General features: G+C 35.8%; 1 protein-coding gene across 2 annotated transcripts in view; it reads right to left on the bottom strand.

Annotated features, from left to right (window-relative positions):
• Septin2 (septin 2) overlaps positions 1 to 22,142 on the bottom strand; it is a 72,612-nt gene that overhangs the window by 12,189 nt on the left and 38,281 nt on the right. For both annotated transcript variants that reach the window (XM_089102889.1, XM_089102890.1), the window contains exons 6-8: positions 16,345 to 16,537; positions 9,144 to 9,271; positions 3,317 to 3,490 (exon numbers count right to left, since the gene is read on the bottom strand). In XM_089102889.1, the coding sequence (XP_088959015.1) occupies positions 3,317 to 3,490; positions 9,144 to 9,271; positions 16,345 to 16,537 (495 nt within the window). The remainder of the gene's footprint in view (positions 1 to 3,316; positions 3,491 to 9,143; positions 9,272 to 16,344; positions 16,538 to 22,142) is intronic.

Raw genomic sequence — 22,142 nt, 5'->3', positions numbered from 1 at the left:
GCCTTAAATTTAGTCCAGATCTAGTTTATGAGAAGAAAAGATATAAAGTAGGAACTGAGATACCTTGTTGGTCTAATAACGCAGATTTGGTAGCGGCGAACAATTTAGCTAAGCGTAATTATATCTGTTGGTAAGACATTGTTAAGCCCTCAGATCAACATGCGTTTTTTGAAATGAAAGCAAGTAAGGCGGCATTTCAAAGAGAATTCCGGCGGCATAAAGATAATCTGATAAAAGTTACTTCAGAAAAAGTTGATGATGATCAGCAGTCATTGTGGAGAACTAAAAAATAGGAAAAGAGCAGGTTCAAACAAATTCTCTCATAAAGCCCCAACAGAAAATGTGGGTTGACCATTTTTAAAATGTAATGTCTTTATGTAATGATAATCCTGAAGAGGTCCGAGAGCTTGATGAACATCTTTCTCGTCGAGATCCTCAGTTTTTTACAATTATTAACCGATTCAGACTCAAAACGAGCAGAAATTAACATAAGTTGGGCACAAAACCCCTATGCCTTCCCAAGGCCAGAACAGAATTTGCACTTTACTGAAAATATATAAATGTTTTTACTTTTATAACTTCAATAAATCAAATAATATTAACATTTTGATTACTAAATATCAGTATATGTGTATTAAACTGACAATGCACATTCATTTGTATTTTTTCAGTAAAGTGCAAATTTTGTTCTGGCCTTGGGAAGGCATAGGGGTTTTGCGCCCAACTTAGGTTAATTTCTGCTCGTTTTGAGTTTGACTGGGTTAATAATTGTAATTTCTGTTCGTTTTTGGTTTAATTTATTTATCGATGCTGATTTGCGGTAGTTTCACGCTTGGTAGATTATTTGATTTTATTTTTGCTCATTTTTTGTTTAATGGAGTTCTTTACTTTTCTCTGAAAAACTTATTTTGCGGAAAAAGTTTTTATATTAATTTCTGTTCGTTTTATATTGACATAGTCTTTTCAGGGAAAAAATAATACTTTAATTATTTTCGTTTTTTAAGAATTTATAGTTTGGCCTGCTATTTGTACGCTGGAAAAAAATTTTCAGCAATTTTTAACAACATACACCCTTTTAAAAATCTGGACTCAAATAGTAGTGTTTAATTTAGTTTCATACCTCCTCTTGTTGATCTGAAATAGAAAACTTGATACCATTCTCAAAAGATCTGTTTACTTTCTTTGATAGCTTGGATACACTTACGGTATTATGATTTGGTTAAATTTTAAGAGCAGAAGTAGCCCCAAAAGTTTGAACATAATACCCTCAGTCGCTCTTGCAATACTGCTTAGATGCCATATTGGTAATTAGCATTATCACAGTGCATTTTTATTTAATCTTAAGGAAAAATTTAGTTTTTAAACATAATGGGCAAATGGGAGGGTGGGAGTGGAAGGGGGATTAGTTGCCCTCTAATCACCTTTGACTATTAAAAAGGGCATCAGCCCTTTCTAATTAACATAAGCTATTTAGACTATTAGCGCTAGCGCGCTGCCAATGATAGGCCAATTACAAAATCAAGACTTTTTGGGTCAAATTGAAAAGTCTGAAATGTCATATTTTGTTACTAGCTTAACTTATTATTATTATTATCTAGCAAAAATAAACAAGTGACGGAGCTCTATGAATAACGACTTATACGCCAAATTGACAGAGAAATTCTCCAAAGTTTCCAGAGAAATTTACCTATGTGAAGTAGCGGGTATTTCACCCTATACAACCTTTGTTCAATAGAATCAAATTTCAGGAAAAGCACCGTAAGAAGAACTGAAGGAGAACACTCTCCTTAACAGGCTTTTAGGGTTGTCCAAACCAAAAGACACTAAGTCCCTTTCCTATTATAAGTATCTAGCAGCCATTCGAAATAATTTTTTCGTTCTCAGAAGAAAATTAAGACGGATACGCGCCTTTTTTGGATTTACCTCCGATAAACCTACCTGGTCATATATACTTTAAATCTAAGTAATTCTATGATAAGTTAAATCTAAGCCATTTTGGGTCTGAATATATTTTAACACTGCCCCCCCCCCCCCGAAAAAAAATGAATTAACAGAGTTATGTCCGATTCACTTGCTCGGTTAACTAGACACCAACCTCTAGGCATGATCATTATCTATCAAACATACTTATATCTAGAAATTTATGTCTAGCTAAACACAAGTATGAACGGTGCTTAACAGCAAATCCCCGATAAGCTTTCTTCCTACTGGCCAGATGTTGGAAGTAGATTACACCTGGTTTCTTTCTTTCTAAGCTATGGGATATGTTGAGAGCAAAAAGAAACCTTGGTATTCTGTTCTACCTGTTGAACATGTTTTTTCTCATTGTTCTAACACTATGGATCCTATGCTCTGCATTTTGAGTACCAAATAATTTCTTAGGCCACGTTGCCTTTCTATTTACAATTCAAACGAAATGAAATTACTGAGAAACGCCTAAAACTCTTAATAAGACAATGAAAAAAACCAACAGCATTATTGTACAAAAAATAGTAAAATTCTGAATATTTCGGCTTAACACTCAAAACCCGTATAAAAAAAATAAAAAAGACTGATAATCATATGATAAAAACAGAAAAATCTTGCAAAATAAATAAAAACAAAAGAAAAACCCACAATTAAATAAAGTAAAAATTTTTATACAGCGTTTGTGGTTGTTTTTTGTATACATTTTAAAGCTATTTTTTGAGGGTTTTTTTTAATCAGTTGATTTCAGTTGGCTTCCCGGTGTGAAGCCAGACTTAAATCGATTGGCTATCTTAGAATTCCCATTCGCCAACATTATGACCCTCTTCAAAGTATATGCATGAAAAATACAATTTTTTGTATAGAATTGCATCGTACTTTAATCGAATCCCTTTCGACCCTTAACAAGGACACTATAAATTTAAATCTCCAACTAAACTAGTCCACTTCTAAGTTTCTACAATTATCCCTTCTATATGAAATGGTTGATGAAAAAAGGAAAATAAATGCATGCAAGTCAAATCGTTCTTTAGCCAAGCACTGGACGTTTCTGCTTCTCTTTTTTTCACTGTATTATTAAACGTTTACCTGTTCCTCAATATTTTCATTTCGTTTTGATTTTTCGGCCAAATGAGTCCTCGTTGGTCAAAAGTGATGATTACTAGACACTGGCACGATAAAACACACGCATGAATGCGTGTGTCATTTCTTTCTGTCTCGAACGTTTTTTTTTTCTGGACAGCAGCACTGAATGTTTCGGAAATTACAACATTTTACACAGCTCTTGGAAATCCCCACACTCTTACTTGATGTTCATACTAGTTTTATGTTTATTTCGAAATGTTCTTACCTCTTTCTCTGATTCTTTTAATTCTGCCTCCTTTTCTTTGACCCTTTGTACAAATTGTTGCCTCATCTCCTCTTCCCTATGAGCCATTTCCTGTTGTATCATCTGTCTTTTCTGTTCATAAGTTTGTTGAAAACTCACCGGTTTATTATCGGAGTCTACATCGCTAAATCCCATCTAGAAAAAGAAATTATTATATGAATTGTCTTACTAAACATCAATGGGAGGAGTGAGTGGGAAAACGTTGGCATAACGTTAGTGCAACGTTGTGAAAACGTTAGTGCAACGTTGTGAAAACGTTAGTGCAACGCGTGAGGATAATGTAAGTATTTATAACAGATTTTCTTCTTGTATGGAGTACAGATTTTTATCTTAGGAGGATTGACAAATGTGTACTGTAATATTGTTCTTCCATTTAACGAGAATAAAAAGTAAATGCTTACGTTTAGCCCTCATTCTAAATACCTCCTGCCCAGGACAATATCCAGGATTTTACTGGGAAGGGAGGGGGGCACAAAATTAACTTTTGCTTGGGGTTTGATTTACTAATAAAGATCTCAAACATGGATCTTTTTTATCTCCATTTTTAAGACAAATTTTCAAGTTGGAGAAATATTTTTAAGTTTGTTGGAGAAATATTTCTTTTTACCTGCATTTTCACGGACTTTTTATGATTCAGAGAAATATCTTAGAGGAAGAGAGGGGGGAACGAACCGGGTAGCCCCCCCCCCCCTCTTGGATTCGGTACTGCCTCTGCAGCTTTTGCTCGGCTCGGTGATCAGGGTTTTATTACTTCTAGTGCTATTACTTACCTAGGCCTATCCACTCCGTATAAACCCAAATCGACTTGTTGGCTCTTATTCAGCATTTTGCAGATATGTCCATTATAATTAAATGGGTCCCTTGTTAGCATTAAATTGTAGTTACCACGAACTGAGTAAGAGACGACTAGATTCAGTAGTAACCGAAACTCTAAACAACGGAATTTTGATACCAAACATACATCAACAGAATCGGATTTTCATGCTGATTTTAAATATAGAAGTTTCATCAAGTTTAGTTTTACCCTTCAAAAATTACGAGCCTGAGAATATTTGCCTTTTTTTCGAAAAAAGGAGAAAACATCCCCCAAAAGTCATAGAATCTAAATGAAAATACACCATCAGATTCAGCGTATCAGAGAACCCTAATTAAGAGGTTTTAAGCTCCTATCTGCAAAAATTTGGAATTTTGCATTTTTCGCCAGAATGACCAAGGATGCGTGTTCATTTGTTTATTTTGTTTTTTCCCAGGGGTGATCGTATCGAACCAGTGGTCCTAGAATGCCACCCCCTAGACTTTAAATTTAAATTAGGTATGGCTGAAAAAGGAGATGCTTGTAAAAGCAGTTGACAGACGGCCCTCCATCCCAGTATCGACGGCCCCCCCCAGAGACCCGATGCTGGCTATGCCCATGGCACAGGGTGAGGGGGATGTGTCTGAGCAATATATTTTGTCTAGATGGAATTTGGAAGGTTAAATGTACAGAAGTTGTTTTTTTTATAGAAATAAATTTATCCATCAACATGAGCAAGGCTGAGGGTCTAAAGAATCTCTCAGGGACAATTGGACAATATGGTCAAATTCTTAGACAGAGCTGAGCTCAAACTTGCTTAGAGGGAGGAGGTAAGTCCTTCTAGGTTTGCAAATACTGATGACCGGTTTTTTAACAATTTTTTATACCAGGTTCAAAATCCCACTGTTGGAATTAAAGTTTAGCTTGCAACCAATCCCCCAGAACCACTTTGCCACCTACAGAAGTTATCGGCCTGATACTTCCTATAATAAATTCGCACTAAAAAGTTTAGGTTACCCCTCGGAGTAAATAAGCTAAATTAGAGAAGAAAGTAGCGAGAAACATTCAGTTTGAAAAACAGAATTATAATTTTTTTTAGTAAACGTCTTCTTTAAGCAATTATAATATTTACCTTGGACTAAGTAAATACGAAGCCATTTTTTCTAGCCCTTGGCCTATCCTATCTCCAAAAATTAAACCATTTCCTCCCAAAGCAAATTTCTGTTTACATTCCTATATTTGTCTAGGAAATTACATTAAAAGTGTTATGTCAAATTCACTTAGTAAAATAAAGTTACATTACAGCAGAAGTAATGCCATTCATTTCGCTTAAAAAAAAAAAAAAAAAAAAAAAAAAAAAAAAAAAAAAATTCCACCAAGACAAACAATCTCATTTAAGCATTGTAGTCACAGATCTTTGCCTAAGCAAATATAGAGTATTAACTAATTTAATTCTCTGGCTACTTTTTTTAAGAACCTTCGCCTTCGTTCTCCCCAAACCCCCCCCCCCCTCAAAACAAACTCCTACTGACGAGGTTAATATTTTCCATAGCAAAATTTAAGTAAAAAGTTATTTGATAAAACTAAACTAGACTGTAATGTCCGTTTTGAAAGAAAATTAAAATTTTTCGATTAATCTTTGTACTTTCAATTATCTTTTAATACTTAATCTCTGATATTAGCCTAAGTAATCATGAGGCCATTTTATTCTAATCTACCACCCCCCACCCCAAAAAAAAAAGAACCCCCACTAAAACAAATTCTTACTGAAGTACATACTAGAGGCGCATATATCAGTCTTATAATCGCATATATCAGCCTTAATAGATCGAGAGTTCATACTACAAACACCTCTTTTCAGATATATTCTCATTCATACGGTAAGACTGTTAATACGGTAAGACATTTGTGATTCCCTATGGTCTTTTATTGAAATAATTTCATAATCGGACTTGAACTTGAAAATAGTTCACCTTGAACTTGGATTATATTATTTGACCAACATATTAGATTGACCCACTACATATATATTTTGACTGGAATACCAGACTGTCCCCGCCTATGATAATTAAATTGTGCAATGACCGATCAAAATAGGAAAATTATTTTAAATCCGTTGCTGAACTTTAACACCAGATCCATGCTTGATGGTGCAAAAATTGATCTGATTATCGGAAAAGCTGTTAGTTTTTTTCTTATCATGGTACTATTATCAGTGCTAAAGAGTTCTTGCACAAGGAGCTGAATATTCAGAGCCGGTGTGTGAAACATGCGAAGGATGAAGATAATGTATTTAACATATGTAAACAGTTAAATCAGGCGGCAAATGATAATCTGTCCAGTCCCACTCTTGTGTTCTTCTCGCCTTCTGAAATCCCAACAATCAGGGAGGCAGTCTCGGCTTCTTTAGTCTCGAAAGTTAATGAACTCTCTGGAAAAATTGACGGCTTTTTAGAGAATGAGACGCATTGGGGCCCTGTTTGGCCAGTTAGAATTGATACCAACCTAACAACTAACCCTGCCCCAGCTCCTAAGTTTGCCGTTGTACTAAAGAACTGTCCTGCAAACCTAACCTCACCTAGACAACTTGTTGTTAATTCAAAGCCTGCAGCGAACAAAATTGCTGAGAATGCTAAGAACAGTATCTCAGGTATCTCGGTGAGCGTAAAATCCCCACTGTTTATCGGGGTCCTGAAAGGCGTACCGACCGAATACGATGAGAATTAAGTCAAATCTCTTGTACCAAACTGCGTGAAAGTTCCGAGTGTTCAAGGTCTACTTTGAGTTGAAATAAAACCTGGATCAGTTCTTGAAAGTGTCTGTGAAAGGTGACTACGAAAAGCTTTCTGCACAAGCATTTGTATACCTCCCAAAGCGTTGTTTCTCGTGTCATAAGACTGGGCATCTGGCTTCGCAGTGCTCCAATCGGGCCCTCTGCTCTCGCTGTGGATCATGCGATCACACGTCTAACAGTGCCTCTCCGTGTTCGAAAAAAATGTTCTGTCTAGATGTCTAGAATATAAAGTTGCCGGCCATACTTGTTACAGTGTAAAGTGTCCCAATAACAACAGTCAACTAGCAAAGCCCACGGTATGATATGAATCTGTCTACTACTGCGCAAGCTGTACTTGCGTGGAATATTAATGGTGGACTTTTAGTCAAACTACCTGTGATAAAAGGTCTGCTTTCGAATTGTGACGTATTGTGCTTGCAAGAACATATTTTGACAAGTAATAGCTTAGGCCTTCTGAAAATTGACAATAATTTTGCTAGCTACTCGGTCCCCGCTACACTATCCGCTTCCAATGGCCGCCCCTCGGGTGGTATTGTGATGCTTCTTAGGGACTCAAGCCGGTCGAATATTTTTTATTAATGTGATTTTTTTTCTTGCTGTCCGTGTAGAAGAGTATGTTCTTGTAAACGACTATCTCCCGACAGATTACCGCAATGGCCGATCGAAATTTTTATTTACTTCTACGTGTGAGAAACTAGAGTTTTGACTTTCAATGATTCGCCACTTAGATAAGTGTTGTACTATTATAGGAGATTTTAACTGTAATTTAACTGACGCCTCATTATTGCGTACTTCTATTTTGTTTGGTATTTTTGACGATTGGCTTAGGATATTGCCGAAGGATCTCGATTACACTTACACATACCATTAAAGTCACGTGTCGAACCTTGATTATGCAGTTTCTTCTGCAAATCTCCAAGTGTCACCTGTTCACATCGTTACAGACTCCCAACTATCAGACCACCTTCCAATATCTGCATTTATTGCTTGTCCTTCTGCTCAGTCTACTCCCACCCGACAACCACATCAGCCTAACGCCCAATTTTACAGGGATTGGAAAAACATCCAAAGTGATCTTTTCGCAAAAGTTACTAATTCTGTCCTTCATAAAATTAATGTTCCGTTCCAACTGCTCATGAAAAATCCGCAGACTGGTGCAAATGAAATACGGGTGTTGCTAGATATCTATCTTGCACAAATTTGCCATGCGTTGCAATTTTAAACTGATTGATGATTTAGTCTCTTTTCGTATGACTCCAATTTAAGTGACGCTGGTTATTCTCATTCTTGGTGTCAATTTTTCTCTGATAATATATTGCGTATATTACTAATAATTTATCTGTTTATAAAGTATCCATACTTTTAAACATATTGTTTTAAGTGAAATAAAAATTCCGTGAGTGAATAATTTCCTTATTTCTGATATTTATTTATATCGGAATAAATGAATCATTTGTTGAGAGTGATCAGATTTCGAGACCCGCGGGCGAAAGTGTCATTTAATTGTTTCTTGTCACATTTAGACTAGTTGATATTGTCATTCTTGTGGATAAAACTGAAATTGCGCATGGTTGTCATGCACGACTGCTTACTCCAATTATTTAATTTATGTATGTAATTTTATTATGTATGTAATTATGTATGTAATTTTACTGAGTATTTTAATTCACTGATGATTTGGGTTAATTTTTTACTAATTGCGGCTTGATGCAACAATGCTCATATTGCTTATGTTTGTTCAGTACTTGGGAGTTTAAAAAGAAAAACATGTCATGTACCTGCAGTGCAATGTATAATTGAGTTCTTCTTTCTCGTCTTTGTAATTCGTTCTAAGAACTGATTTAGATCTTAGCTCCAGCGTTCGTCACTAAGTTTACTATCACTGTTAAGTTTATGTGTATTTCTTCTTTTTTCTCTTTTTTTTCGTTTATTGCTCCGTCTTTTCCTTTTTTGTATGACGGGTTATCCAATAAATAATAATAATTACTTATTTTAGCCAGTTTGTATTAAGAAGGACAGGTCAATGATCAGTTATATTGTCAATTTATTACATCAAATATGATTTCAATTTTTCATTTCTTTATAAATAGCCATTTTTTATTTAAGGGGGGAAACGAAACAAATCTGCATTTTTTACACAAACTACTAACATTGTTTTTAAGCACTTTACTCTGATTTCAGTAAATATAGAGCTTAATTACCTGTTCCATTCTATGCCTTCTATAGACTTCGTAATGCTTAATATGGGTCGTTTCCCTCAGATCCTCCATGTTGGTTCGAACCAGCATTTCCCTGAGCTTATTGAAATCACAGTGAGCCTCATTCTCAACTAAATAAAAATAAAATAACATTAAAAATATACAAGTAAAAATAAGGAACATCAATTAAAAAAATGTAAAAATAATAATAAAAAACAAACAACATTTAAGACAAATAAAATCTACATAATAATATATTTAAGAACAATTCTTTATTTATCTTCCATTGTTTTTCTACCTTTAGCTATTTCATTTCGACAATTTATTTGCTTGTAATAAGTTCTTGTGACACAAAAATGTAAAACAGAAATAAATAATAAACTAACAGTTGCAAATGGTAGTTGCATACAGGTATGACCTGACCTTAATAGATCTCACTTGGGAGGGGTGGAGGATACAAAAAAGGGTGAATATAGGCTATTTTAATTTTTACAGGCGATGGAGTCCTCGAAATAACCCTCCAGCCTCTATTTATAGGTAAAATTATAAGCCTAAATAGTATATCTAAGGAAAATCCAAAAATAAAAAGGTATCTTCTTTTTTAAAACTAACTTTGAAACGCTATGTTTGAGATATATAGAAGGATATTGATATAAACAATAAAAGACATAAACCTCCACACACACTTATTAAAAATATTATGCAGATTTTTATATTACGGGCTGATAATTTAGGGCTTACGACCCGCATAACAGCCGTTAACCCTTGAACATTTATATATTAGGCCTGTAAAATACTACACATACGCTACTATTACAAGGGATTATTCGACATTTGACCAGGATTATTTGACCTTGAAAATAAAAATTTACAACCAAATCATCAAACTTTGGTTAGAGCTTCTAATGAGTTTGAGAGGAGGTCCAGAAGCAAAGTTTATTTACCCGAGATTTGGGGAGAAGGATCATGGTTTAGAGAGCTTTTCTTCGTTTTTTTTTTTATAAAAAAAAAAAACAAAAATACAAAAAGAAAAAGGTATCTTCTTTTTTAAAACTAACTTTGAAACGCTATGTTTGAGATATATAGAAGGATATTGATATAAACAATAAAAGACATAAACCTCCACAAACACATATTAAAAATATTATGCAGATTTTTATATTACGGGCTGATAATTTAGGGCTTACGACCCGCATAACAGCCGTTAACCCTTGAACATTTATATATTAGGCCTGTAAAATACTACACATACGCTACTATTACAAGGGATTATTCGACATTTGACCAGGATTATTTGACCTTGAAAATAAAAATTTACAACCAAATCATCAAACTTTGGTTAGAGCTTCTAATGAGTTTGAGAGGAGGTCCAGAAGCAAAGTTTATTTACCCGAGATATGGGGAGAAGGATCATGGTTTAGAGAGCTTTTCTTCGTTTTTTTTTTTAGAAAAAAAAAAACAAAAATCCAAAAAGAAAAAGGTATCTTCTTTTTTAAAACTAACTTTGAAACGCTATGTTTGCGATATATAGAAGGATATTGATATAAACAATAAAAGACATAAACCTCCACAAACACATATTAAAAATATTATGCAGATTTTTATATTACGGGCTGATAATTTAGGGCTTACGACCCGCATAACAGCCGTTAACCCTTGAACATTTATATATTAGGCCTGTAAAATACTACACATACGCTACTATTACAAGGGATTATTCGACATTTGACCAGGATTATTTGACATTGAAAATAAAAATTTACAACCAAATCATCAAACTTTGGTTAGAGCTTCTAATGAGTTTGAGAGGAGGTCCAGAAGCAAAGTTTATTTACCCGAGATTTGGGGAGAAGGATCATGGTTTAGAGAGCTTTTCTTCTTTTTTTTAGTTTGAGAGGAGATCCAGAAGCAAAGGTTATTTGCCCGAGATTTGAGGAGAAGAATCATGGTTTAGAGAGCTTTTTTTCGTTTTTTTTTAGAGTTTGAGAGGAGGTCCAGAAGCAAAGGTTATTTGCCCTAGATATGGGGGGAAGGGTCATGATTTAGAGAGCTTTTCTTCGTTTTTTTTTTAGAGTTTGAGAGGAGGTCCAGAAGTAAAGGTTATTTGCCCGAGATTTGGGGAGAAGGATCATGGTTTAGAGAGCTTTTCTTCGTTTTTTTTTAGTTTAAGAGGAGGTCCAAAAGCAAAAGTTATTTGCCCGAGATTTGGGGAGAAGGATCATGGTTTAGAGAGCTTTTCTTCGTTTTTTTTTAAGAGTTTGAGAGGAGGTCCAGAAGCAAAGGTTATTTGCCCAAGAATTGGGGAGAAGGATCATGGTTTAGAGAGCTTTTCTTCATTTTTTTTTTATTTAGTTTGAGAGGAGGTCCAGAAGCAAAAGTTATTTGCCCGAGATTTGGGGAGAAGGATCATGGTTTAGAGAGCTTTTCTTTTTAGTTTGAGAGGAGGTCCAGAAGCAAAGGTTATTTGCCCGAGATTTGAGGAGAAGGATCATGGTTTAGAGAGCTTTTCTTCGTTTTTTTTTTTTAGTGTTTGAGAGGAGATCCAGAAGCAAAGGTTATTTGCCCGAGATTTGGGAGAAAGATCATGGTTTGGAGAGCTTTTCTTCGTTTTTTTAAGAGTTTGAGAGGAGCTCTAGAAGCAAAGGTTATTTGGCCGAGATTTGGGGAGAAAGATCATGGTTTAGAGAGCCTTTCTTCGTTTTTTTTTTTTTTTTTTTTTAGTTTGAGAGGTCCAAAAGCAAAGGCTATTTGCCCGAGATTTGGGGAGAATGATCATGGTTTAGAGAGCTTTTCTTCGTTTTTTTTTTTTAGAGTTTGAGAGGAGGTCCAGAAGCAAAGGTTATTTGCCCGAGATTTGGGGAGAAGGATCATGGTTTAGAGAGCTTTTCTTCGTTTTTTTTTTAGTTTGAGAGGAGGTCCAGAAGCAAAAGTTATTTGCCCGAGATTTGGGGAGAAGGATCATGGTTTAGAGAGCTTTTCTTCGCTTTTTTAGATGTTTAATTCCTGATTGAATCTCTAGGCGATTTCATGATATAATGGAATATAGATCTGTTTGTTATATAGAAGAAGTAGGAACTTCGTAAGAAAGAAAATGATACTAAATTATGTGTAATTATGTATATAATTATAAATTATATGTGTAACTTAGCATGAGTGCATGTATATTTTTTTGTCTGGATACTGGTTTTTATAAAAGCTACTCAACATAGATTTTGTATTATGATTACTCAACAGCAACTACATATACCACCTATTTTAACATCAAATAATTTTTCTCAATTCTCACTTCAATATCGGTCTTAGTTCTTACTGTTTACACTTCCTGGCCCATTTTTTTCGACCAGGGGACCAAAAACTGTGTGTCTACCTGTCAGATTTCATACCAAGATTGTGTCATTGGCTTACTAGCCTGGCATTGTGTGTGTTTAACTGTAGTTACCAGTATTTAACTATGGTTAACAATGATGAAGCAACAATTGACTCCAAACTCTTTATCATCCAACATTTGGAGCGAGACTCGCACATTCTGCCTGCCTTGACGCTCTGATACTAGGTTGAGGAGATGTTTGCAATACCTGAAACAACGTAAAGTACATTCTTACCTTTAACTAAAGGACACTAGGTCCATTGGTTTAAAGGACATTTGGGCTTGCTGACCTGTCAATGTCTTCAAAAATTAAATGTCAATGTCAATGACAATTGATTGGGATTAACAATGGTGATTTTACAATAGACTCCAAGGTCTTTACCATCTACCATCGGTAGCAAAATATAGCTACTTTGAGTGTTCACCTTGAGGCTCTGATATTAGTTTGGTGAACTATTTGCAACTCCTGTAGTAATGTAAATTCTTAGTCATACTTAAAAGACGTTGGAAATTTTGTGAAGGTTGATGGATGTCTCATGCTGTAGCTCAGTGTCTGAGTGCAGAAATTATTGTAGACAACATTCACACCACAGTCTCTAAAACAGTTCATAACTGCTTTCATGCTCTAGGCGAAAGGTGAATTCCAGGAGTGTGTTTGTCTTTCGAATTTGAAAGATTTCAAAGCAACATTTGAAGACAATCTCATCACTTAGGGGTACACCCTACTTTCGAAATTCAAAAGGAGTCATTCCAAAATATGACAGGAGCTATCGACCCATAAAACAAATTTCCTCTTATGGTAAAAAAAAAATCAATGCCTGTTGATTTCAAAAGTCTACGAAGTGATCTTTGAAAACTATAGTATAAGCAAAAGATCTATCAAGCTGTGATTTCTTTATGGCTTTTTCAGGTAAAGCTCCCCCAGTGCTTTTGACGTTTCCTGCAGCTCTAGTTTCCACTGCTCCGTAAGGCTCAAAGGTGAACTATGCGCAACTGAACTGACTTTTTTGGATAAATCAAATCTGGTGGTTGAAAAGCTGTTTACAATAACGCAACCAGGATTCGCTTAAAGAAACACAGTAAAGATCAATCAATATCCGATATATCACTAACTGACTTACAAGAATCACTAGGCATTGCTTTGGTATTCCTTTGAGCTCTGTCCTTAATTGGCTAGGGTGCTGTTTTTTTTTAAGAGCGATAAACTTGAATATACCTAACTTTCGCTCTTGAAAATATTTACAGAGTTATGATATGGGTCAAAGGGAAGATATAATAGGTCTGCTGAGAATGATTAGAGTAAGACTAGAAAAGTAATAAATCCAGAAATTGTGGTGTGAACTAGGCCTGTCCAAAAGTTTAGTATGATGTATGACAGTTAGATCTAGATATGGAACAGAAACTCATTTCAAGTTCAATATTCTGCTTAAATGTATTAGCATACAGACCCAATTGAGAGTAAACTGTCTGCTAGTAACGGAGGGGAAGCAACTTTTGCAAATTTTAGGGGAAGTGATAAAGCAAAGAAAAATTTGGCGCTCTGCGATGCGGAAGAGGACGGTTTGGGCCATTTGTTCCTGATTTCCCATGAGCTATCTCAAATTAGGGTCAATGAGCTAGATGAAAAGTTTTAGCAAGCTATTTCTTGGTATCATTGCGTCAGCAACTCAACAAATGACTGTTATGGTAGGAAATTTTGTATTGAAAACGACGGAGGTAAGGCGGAGGAGTTGAAATTAGAGGTACGTAGTGTTTGGCTTCAAGCTTAATGCTTTTATAGTTAGATGAATGTAATCACGACTTTTGTATATTGTCCTCGGATATTCCAATTTAAATTATATCATATTATAATGCTACTATAGATTCAGGAGGAGATAAGTAGTTTTAAGCAAAAATTATTAGAAATACAACAACTGAATTTATATTATAGAATGCTGAGGTAAATCCTTACTTTTTGGGCACAATCACATTCTGGTTACGAGTGTGACCACTTCGAAGTATGGCTAAATTTGGTTTGGGTTGTCGCATTTCGGACGCTAGTTTCAAGCCTATGACAATAAAATCAAAGCAAGGGCTGAAAAGAACCGTTTAATATATAATTATATTTACTGAATATGAAAAAGTTCAAATTTGAAGAGCAGATTCAAGCTTTTCATTATAATCTACTTCTTCTTGAGGAGTTTCACTGTGAATTGCGAAAGAGGAAAATTCAATTATCTTTCGTAATATTTAGTATGACAATACTATATTATTTAATTACAATACAATGCCATTTTTTTCATTTTAATCCACTTATTCTTGCAAATTCTGAAAATAGAAAATAAGTCATTTTATTGTTCTTTAAGCATGAAGAAATTACACTCGAGGGATATCAATGCTTAAAAACACGCACAAGGTAAAATAATTTCGGTTCGAAACCCCCAAAAGAGTTTTTATCTTGTTTATGTTCCATAGTCCGTTGTATTCGCTAAACGGTTTGCCAATTACCGTTAAACTGAACTTTTGTTAATTTATTAAATGTGTTTAAGCGGGGGGGGGGGGGTATTATTGTGAACACTTCACACTATAGTACAGATGGGTATGAAAATATTCTCATCATTCTATTTATTTGGCTTGTAAATGATCTCGATGAAATATTAAAGAAATGATGCCCAAAAAGCAATGATGTACCCAGAGCTTTAATAGGAGTAAAAATAAACAAGTGGTTGAGAATTTACCTCTGAATAGGTTTTCAGACAACACTGGCTATAAATCACATAAGAAAAAAGAAGAAAATGATAAATAATTGAAAAGAGAAAGCAAACAAAAAAGGTTTTTCTTTCATTGTCTGGTTTACACGTTTTAACCTTGTTGCAGCACAGTGAATTGACGCTAAGCTTGGCAATGCGGGAACCGGGGTTTAATTCCCGCCACAGCAAGGTTGGTTCAATTCCCACCGCAGCAAGGTCTTTTTTTGTTCCTGTAAAAAAGACCTCGTAACTGAAACGTCGATTCGACGCTCTATGCGCCAGCGATGGCTCTCGAGGATCTTTACCTTTTTTTGAAACACTTTGCTACCACTGAAGACAGAGGTCTTAGTCAAAACATATGATTTGTTATTCACATGCTGAAAATTATCTCGTTTCTTATTCTTTTCTTCCTTACGAACTAGACAGTTGTCTACGGCGTGCCCGTCCTAAATATGATGAAAAAGTGAAACCTTCATATATATCAAAGACTTGAATTTTCTTGAATGAATAACTTGTAAGTTCTATTTTATCCCTTGTCTTAAGTTATTTATTTTTTTCATACGAAATATGCCTTCAGCGAAAAAATTTCACATTCAAAAATATGCACGAACTGGACAGGTGTCTACAGCGTGCTCTTGCTGAATATGATGATAACATGAGACCTTCGTATGCACGAAAGACTTAAATCAGTGTTTCAGACTTCTGGTATCAAAATCATACAAAGCTAATAAATACAGAATGTTTCCTCAAGTTTTATTCTTGAATGAAGGACTTTATACGCTCTAATTTCATACTTCTATTTTTTTGTGATTGAAATTCATCAATAGTTTTCTACAACAGAGCTCCGTTTTCTAACAGACTTTGACTAAAAATCTTTGACTACGAGCGTAAATTTTTAGTAAATTAAGTGTCCTTGTTAGGGGTTCACAACAGAAAACGACCCCACAGTGACCCATGCCCTGATGGAAAAGGTCACTGTCCCTAGGAAAGATCCATCTAGTGCAGTATTTTAGGACCTCTTTAGACTATCGAAACAGAAAAAAAGGTTAGTAACAATTTTACCAATAATTATGTGTTCACGATAAGTTATAAATAAAAGACAAAATACCTTGCACTGTCCCCCACGGGTACTGTCTTGCTCGCATCATTTTATTTCCAACTCGGACGAAATCCGTGCTTCCACAAACAGCAAAGGGGACTAAATTATTCATAGAAGAGTTGACATCAGCAACAGTCTCATCATCAGTTGGGAAACGGTAGATTCTGACCCCATTTGATACCAATTCATTCATTATCTTGGCCTGCGAAACCAAAAAATATTAGATGCTCATTTAAGATTTAAGCGTAATCATAACTGAGTACCTCAAAACCCACTTGGGGAAGGTTTAAAACTAGGAAAAACGAAACCTCGGATGTAATTGCACGAAAATATGGGAAAATATGATAAAAATTGAAAACTCGAGAATTAAGGAGGCATGTACCCGATGGCTTTGTTGCCCTGTAAGGTAGCTTTGTTCTACTACCGCTTGATAGTGATTACTCTCTACTCAATCAACTACTCAATCTACTACTAATCAACAACAAATGAAAACCAACTTATTCATAAAATTGCTGATCTCAGCAACAAACTTGTCATCAGCTGGAAAAGTGTAAATTTTGGCCTAATTTTCTACTACAAAAACAGTAATAATGAGGTTTAATTAATTCATTATTTTTGCCTGCGAAGTCTAGAGTTTTATATCATTTATACATAGCTGCAACAAAGAATCTCAGAAACAAAATTGTGCAGGTTCAATTTTTTGTTTAACATGTAGAGGCTACAGGGGAGGAAAAGGGACTAATTCCCTCCTGAATATTTTGTGGTGACAATATAAGAAAAAAATTTTAAAGCACAAGAAAATACACAAAAAAAATTCAGACAATGTAAAACTAAATGGTGGTCAAAAATAACATTTTGCTTTCCTTAAATAAGACACACCGTAAAACATTAATGTAAAGAAATTCTTCTGTTCCAATGAGCTCTATAATCTTTATTTTACGTTTCATACCTATTTCTAAGAACTATTTACCTTAACTCTTTTTACTCGATTAAAATTTTTCTCGTAAAACAAATGCAGATGAAAAATATTTTATAAAATAGCTGGTCTATTTTTGTAAAAATTTGTTTGAAGCGACCTTAGAGCAAAAAGAATAGAAAAGTAGATAGAAGTCCCGAAAACAAAACATTTGTCCTGTACTCATAGTGTAAAGTGGCTTTTTCCATAAAAATTTTTGGTATAGGAGCATAAATTTTTAGTAAATTAAGTCTCCTTGTAAGGGGTCCACCACAGAAAACGAACCCACAGTGACCCATGCCCCGATGGAAAAGGTCACTGCCCCTAGGAAATATCCATCTATACCACTTCCTTTATTAACTAGTTTTCTAAATATTAGTATATTCAGTGAAATCTTTAAGCTACATCATTCTCAGTGTTGTCAAGTGAGGGAGGGGGGGGGGGGGTGTAGGTACACACGAAAGAATCCCTTTATAGTTTAGACTGCAGATCTACACTTTTTGAACCCTGACGACACAGCTTAAAAATTATAGGCTAAAAATATAGTTCTTTAATTCTGGCTACAGGCAGTGCCGTCCATTCTAAGTTTTGAAACGAAATCTACACGCAAAAAATACTTTTAAAATTTTGACTGGAAATGTATTATAAGTCTGGAAGACTGATAATACATACTATAATTTTATGCACTATACTACACTACTACACTACAAAAAAAATAAGAATGCCATCTATAGTATATTCAACGCTATTGCGTCTGAGTTTGCATCTTTGCTGGTAACTTGAAAAAGTTTCTGAATTATTTTGAGGTCTTTTCCTGTTGTTGTTTACTCTCTAAAGATAGATTTTTTGTCAAGTAGTGTTTGTATGACCTTCTCCAATTATTAGAATAAGCCCTTTCCCCTGGGTATTTTCTTCAGCGCCATCTTTTTTCTCGGGTATATTGGCACGTCATCTATAGTATCAACTTTCTATAGCGCCATTTTTTATTTCTTATCGGTAAGAAGCGTACTGGGAACTAGCAGAAGAGGGGAAGGAGGCTCCCGCAAGCGACATATTGTACCCGCCGGTATTAAGTTACCCGTAAATTGCGGGGGACAGTTGAGGGGGTCCTTACACTTCCTTTGTTCCTAGGTTCCTGCATTCTGTATGTATTCAGCATTCGACGCTGATGGCGTGGACCGCTGGAATGCTTGTCTATTGACTTGTTCTGAATTTTGTCCACAACAGTATCAAAAAAGGCTTTTCTCCAGATATTATTAAGAAGCATACGTCTAAATTTTTCACGCTTACACAGGTCTCTGAAGCAAGGAGGCAAATCTTCCAGTTTTGCCCTCCTGGGGAAATTCAGCCTATGAGAGTGGGTACAAATGCGTTTATTAATATAGTCTCTAATATTATCGATACTACCGCAAAGTATGATGCTGATGATGTTGGTCTGTCAGTCTTTGTTATCCGCCACCCTAGTGAAGTACCACTCATTCCTGCCGATGCTTTTTGTGCGTTGAGTTGCCGTTTAAACTCCTGTTTGTCTGAGCTAAGCTCTTTGTCTGAGTGTGTGAGAACTCTTCTGCCTGGAACAATTGTCCAGGATGTCCTCCGTCGTTAATGCAAGAGTGCTCTGTCTCTTCAAAACCGTCCTACGCTGTTATTCTAAAAAACCCACCTACTGACCTCAAAGATCCTATTGAGCTCAAAGAAACCCTTGATACCCTGGATGGTATCGTAAGGGTGAGATCCGATGCTTTCAAGAAAAGGTGAGCAGTCCATACCCAATATAAAGCCTCAGCCGTCTCTCTTGTCACCGCTGAAGCTAGTCAGCTAAGTGTAACCACTCATGTCCTTAATCAAAAAGTGCTTGGTATTGTGAGTAACATCCCTGTTGTTGTGCAAAAATCAGAGCTTATTAGTATGATTTTCGGTCCCGTTGATGCAACTAAAATTGGAAGTTCCGGATACTTCCGCCTTGAATTTCTAGACGATGCTGCCTTAAATAAAGCTACAATTGAGGGTTTGTGTTTGGGATACGAGCTTTTTAAAATTAGACGTTTTCAGAAGTGACCTCCTAGATGTTACCGTTGTCAATCGCCGAACCACATTGTCGGAAATTGCCCACTCCCATCGACTAATCAAAAGTGTTCTTGGTGCGCTGCTGGACATCGTAACACATGTGATAATCCTTGTACTGAAAGCCCGAATTGCGCCAACTGCGGGGGAAATCATGTTTCCTATAGTCTCAGATGCCCAGTGTAAAAAAAGCTCTGAATAAGGATAAATTATGATTATTAGTGGCAACAAATTTCGCTTTGTTTCACTTTATATTAACGGAACCAAAGACAAATATCTTCTTATTGATGACCTTCTTGATTATGATATAGTTTTCCTGCAGGAACATTTTCTAACTAAAGCCAATACAGATACTCTTAAACGGTCACCTACCCACCACACGTTTGTACCAGAAGCTAAAAAAACGCGCGGTCGACCCTCTGGGGGCCTTGCAACTTTAGTTCGCCTCGCAAAGAAACCTGAGCTTATTTCTTCTGATCATAATTTACTGGCAATAAAATGCGGTAATATAGTCCTCATCAATGTCTTTATGCCATGCATTCGTAAGAAAATTCCTTCCCTATCTGTCTTCACTGGTTCTTGTAAGCGACTTAGGATACTTATGCTAAGAGTGACCAATCAGGGATTAAATTGGATTTTGGCTGGTGATATTAATGCCAATCTTCTGCCCCAGTCTGAAAGAAGTGACCTGTTTTTTGATGCTTTGCCTAGTGGCTATCAGTTAGTCAATAAAGATAAAAAGTTTACCAACATTTATAACCGTGATGGTTCTAGATCAAACCTTGATCATATTATAGTTTCAAGTGGATTTCTCGTGATTCCTCCTGTCATTGTTTTGGATGATAAAATTGAGGATGATCACTTGCCTTTAACTTTTGAAATTGAGTCGCCTGCTCTACTGGCTTATAATCATTTTTGTAATCATAATAAATGGTTTGATAAGCCAAACGGGGAACGATTAAATTCTGAAGTTTATTTGTATATTCTTTGCTCGTTATTATCAAGCCTGAAAGTGCCTTTTCACCTTTTACAAACCTCTGTAAGGTCACCGACAGCTAGGATTGATTTAAATTGTTACTATTACCATATCGTGCATTGTTTGAAGTCAGCTGCTTCAGTTTCATTTCCTGTTGAACGTGTTAGATTTGGCACCAGAAAATCGTTATGGAATGTGTGCCCAGAAGTGAAAAAAGCTAGACAACGCGCGAAGTTTCGGCTTCGCCTTTGGATTGCTTGTGATTGGCCCAAGTCTGGTGAAGTATTTAAAATGAAGCAAAATTTGAAACGTCAGTTTAGACCTTCATTGCGTCAAGCCCACCTGAATGGTTTGGATGGTCCCTCGGATCAGAAGTCTTGGTCCAATGTAATTATTAGCAGCAAGTGTGTGCCTGCTACCGTTTCGATTATCAAAATCAGTGATTTTGTTGCTCATTTTACTCATGTTTTTTCTACATTTAATCATTTTATCCAGTCCATATTTTCTTCCTTATTGCATAATACTGTTCCTCGAGTTCTTCAGCAAGTTCATATATTGTCAATATCTAGTGGTGATATCTATCGGGCTTTTAAGAGCGTTAAGAAATCAAGTGCTCCTGATATGGATGGTCTGTGTTACAATCACTTCACCATTAAGTGTCCGTTATTGCTAACACACATTCAGCTCCTATTCCAGAGGTGTTTAGCCCAGTCGTTAGTTCCAGATAGTTTTCTTTCGGGAATCGTAACATCCGTTTTGAAAAAAGGAAAGGGCGCAGATCAGTTTTCCAGTTATCGAACAATTACAGTGTCCTGCTTCATGAGCAAGCTGTTCAAGTATGCCGCATTACCTGTAGTTTGGACTAAATGTAATATTACTAATTGTCAAGTTGGGTTCAGAGCCGGTTTTGGTTGTTCTTAAGCCCATCGTATACTTGGTCAGTTGCTAGTCTCGGCAAAAAAGGCCACTTTATTTTTGCTCGGTTGATATCTCGGGCGCTTTTGACAACGTTGTACATTCACAAGCGCTTCACTGCTTAGTTAAAGCAGGAGTTAATTCTTCTTTAGTGAAAGTTTCTCAATATTGGTATTCCAATTCGTTGGTTTGGTTAAAATGGATGTCTGATATATCAGAGTCTATCTCAGTAAAGATGGGAGTCAGGCAAGGTGGTGTGCTATCTCCATATATTTTTAAAACTGTGCTTGTGGACTGTTTGCAAATGCTGTCTCCAACTGTGTTTTTAGAAAATACTGCTGTTAGTCATTGCCTATGCTAATGATGTTCTGCTAGTTAGTCATACTAGGTCAGGCCTCACAAAGAATCTAAATGTTCTGATTAATGCTTTGAGTATGATTGGGCTTTCTGTAAATGCTTCAAAATGCGAGTTTCTGTGTTTTAATGCTTCTAACCCTGCTCCACCTTTACATGTGGGTTTAATGCTACTCAAGTGTGTCTCAAAGTTGAAATGGCTTGGTATTCCTTTTTCTAATACACTTTCGACTACATGCTCGTCTCTGGTTGCTAGTGCTCTGCAGTGTATTCTATTCCCATATGGTAAAATCTCGCCTAATAGAGGGAGGTAAAGCCGCCGAGGCGTATGTAAACTTTACCATAGTTTTGTTCTCCTGCAATTCTTTTTCTTTCCGGTTTACAGCCTCTAATGCGCAAAAAGGACCGTCTTCAGCTAAGGAGAGGCTATTTTAAATATTGTAAATTCCTGCTATATTTGTCAAGGTTTTACAGAAATCACAAGATTATGTCTCATTTTGGACTTATCGACCCTCTAGTACTCCTTGACAACATTGCTAAGGA

Source organism: Artemia sp. Qi Xiang Cuo, chromosome 17, assembly GCF_049724085.1.
Source record: "Artemia sp. Qi Xiang Cuo chromosome 17, ASM4972408v1, whole genome shotgun sequence".
In the NCBI taxonomy this organism is placed as follows: Eukaryota; Metazoa; Arthropoda; class Branchiopoda; order Anostraca; family Artemiidae; genus Artemia; species Artemia sp. Qi Xiang Cuo.
Note: the sequence above shows the minus strand (reverse complement) of the source record. Positions and strands in the feature narration are given on the sequence as shown.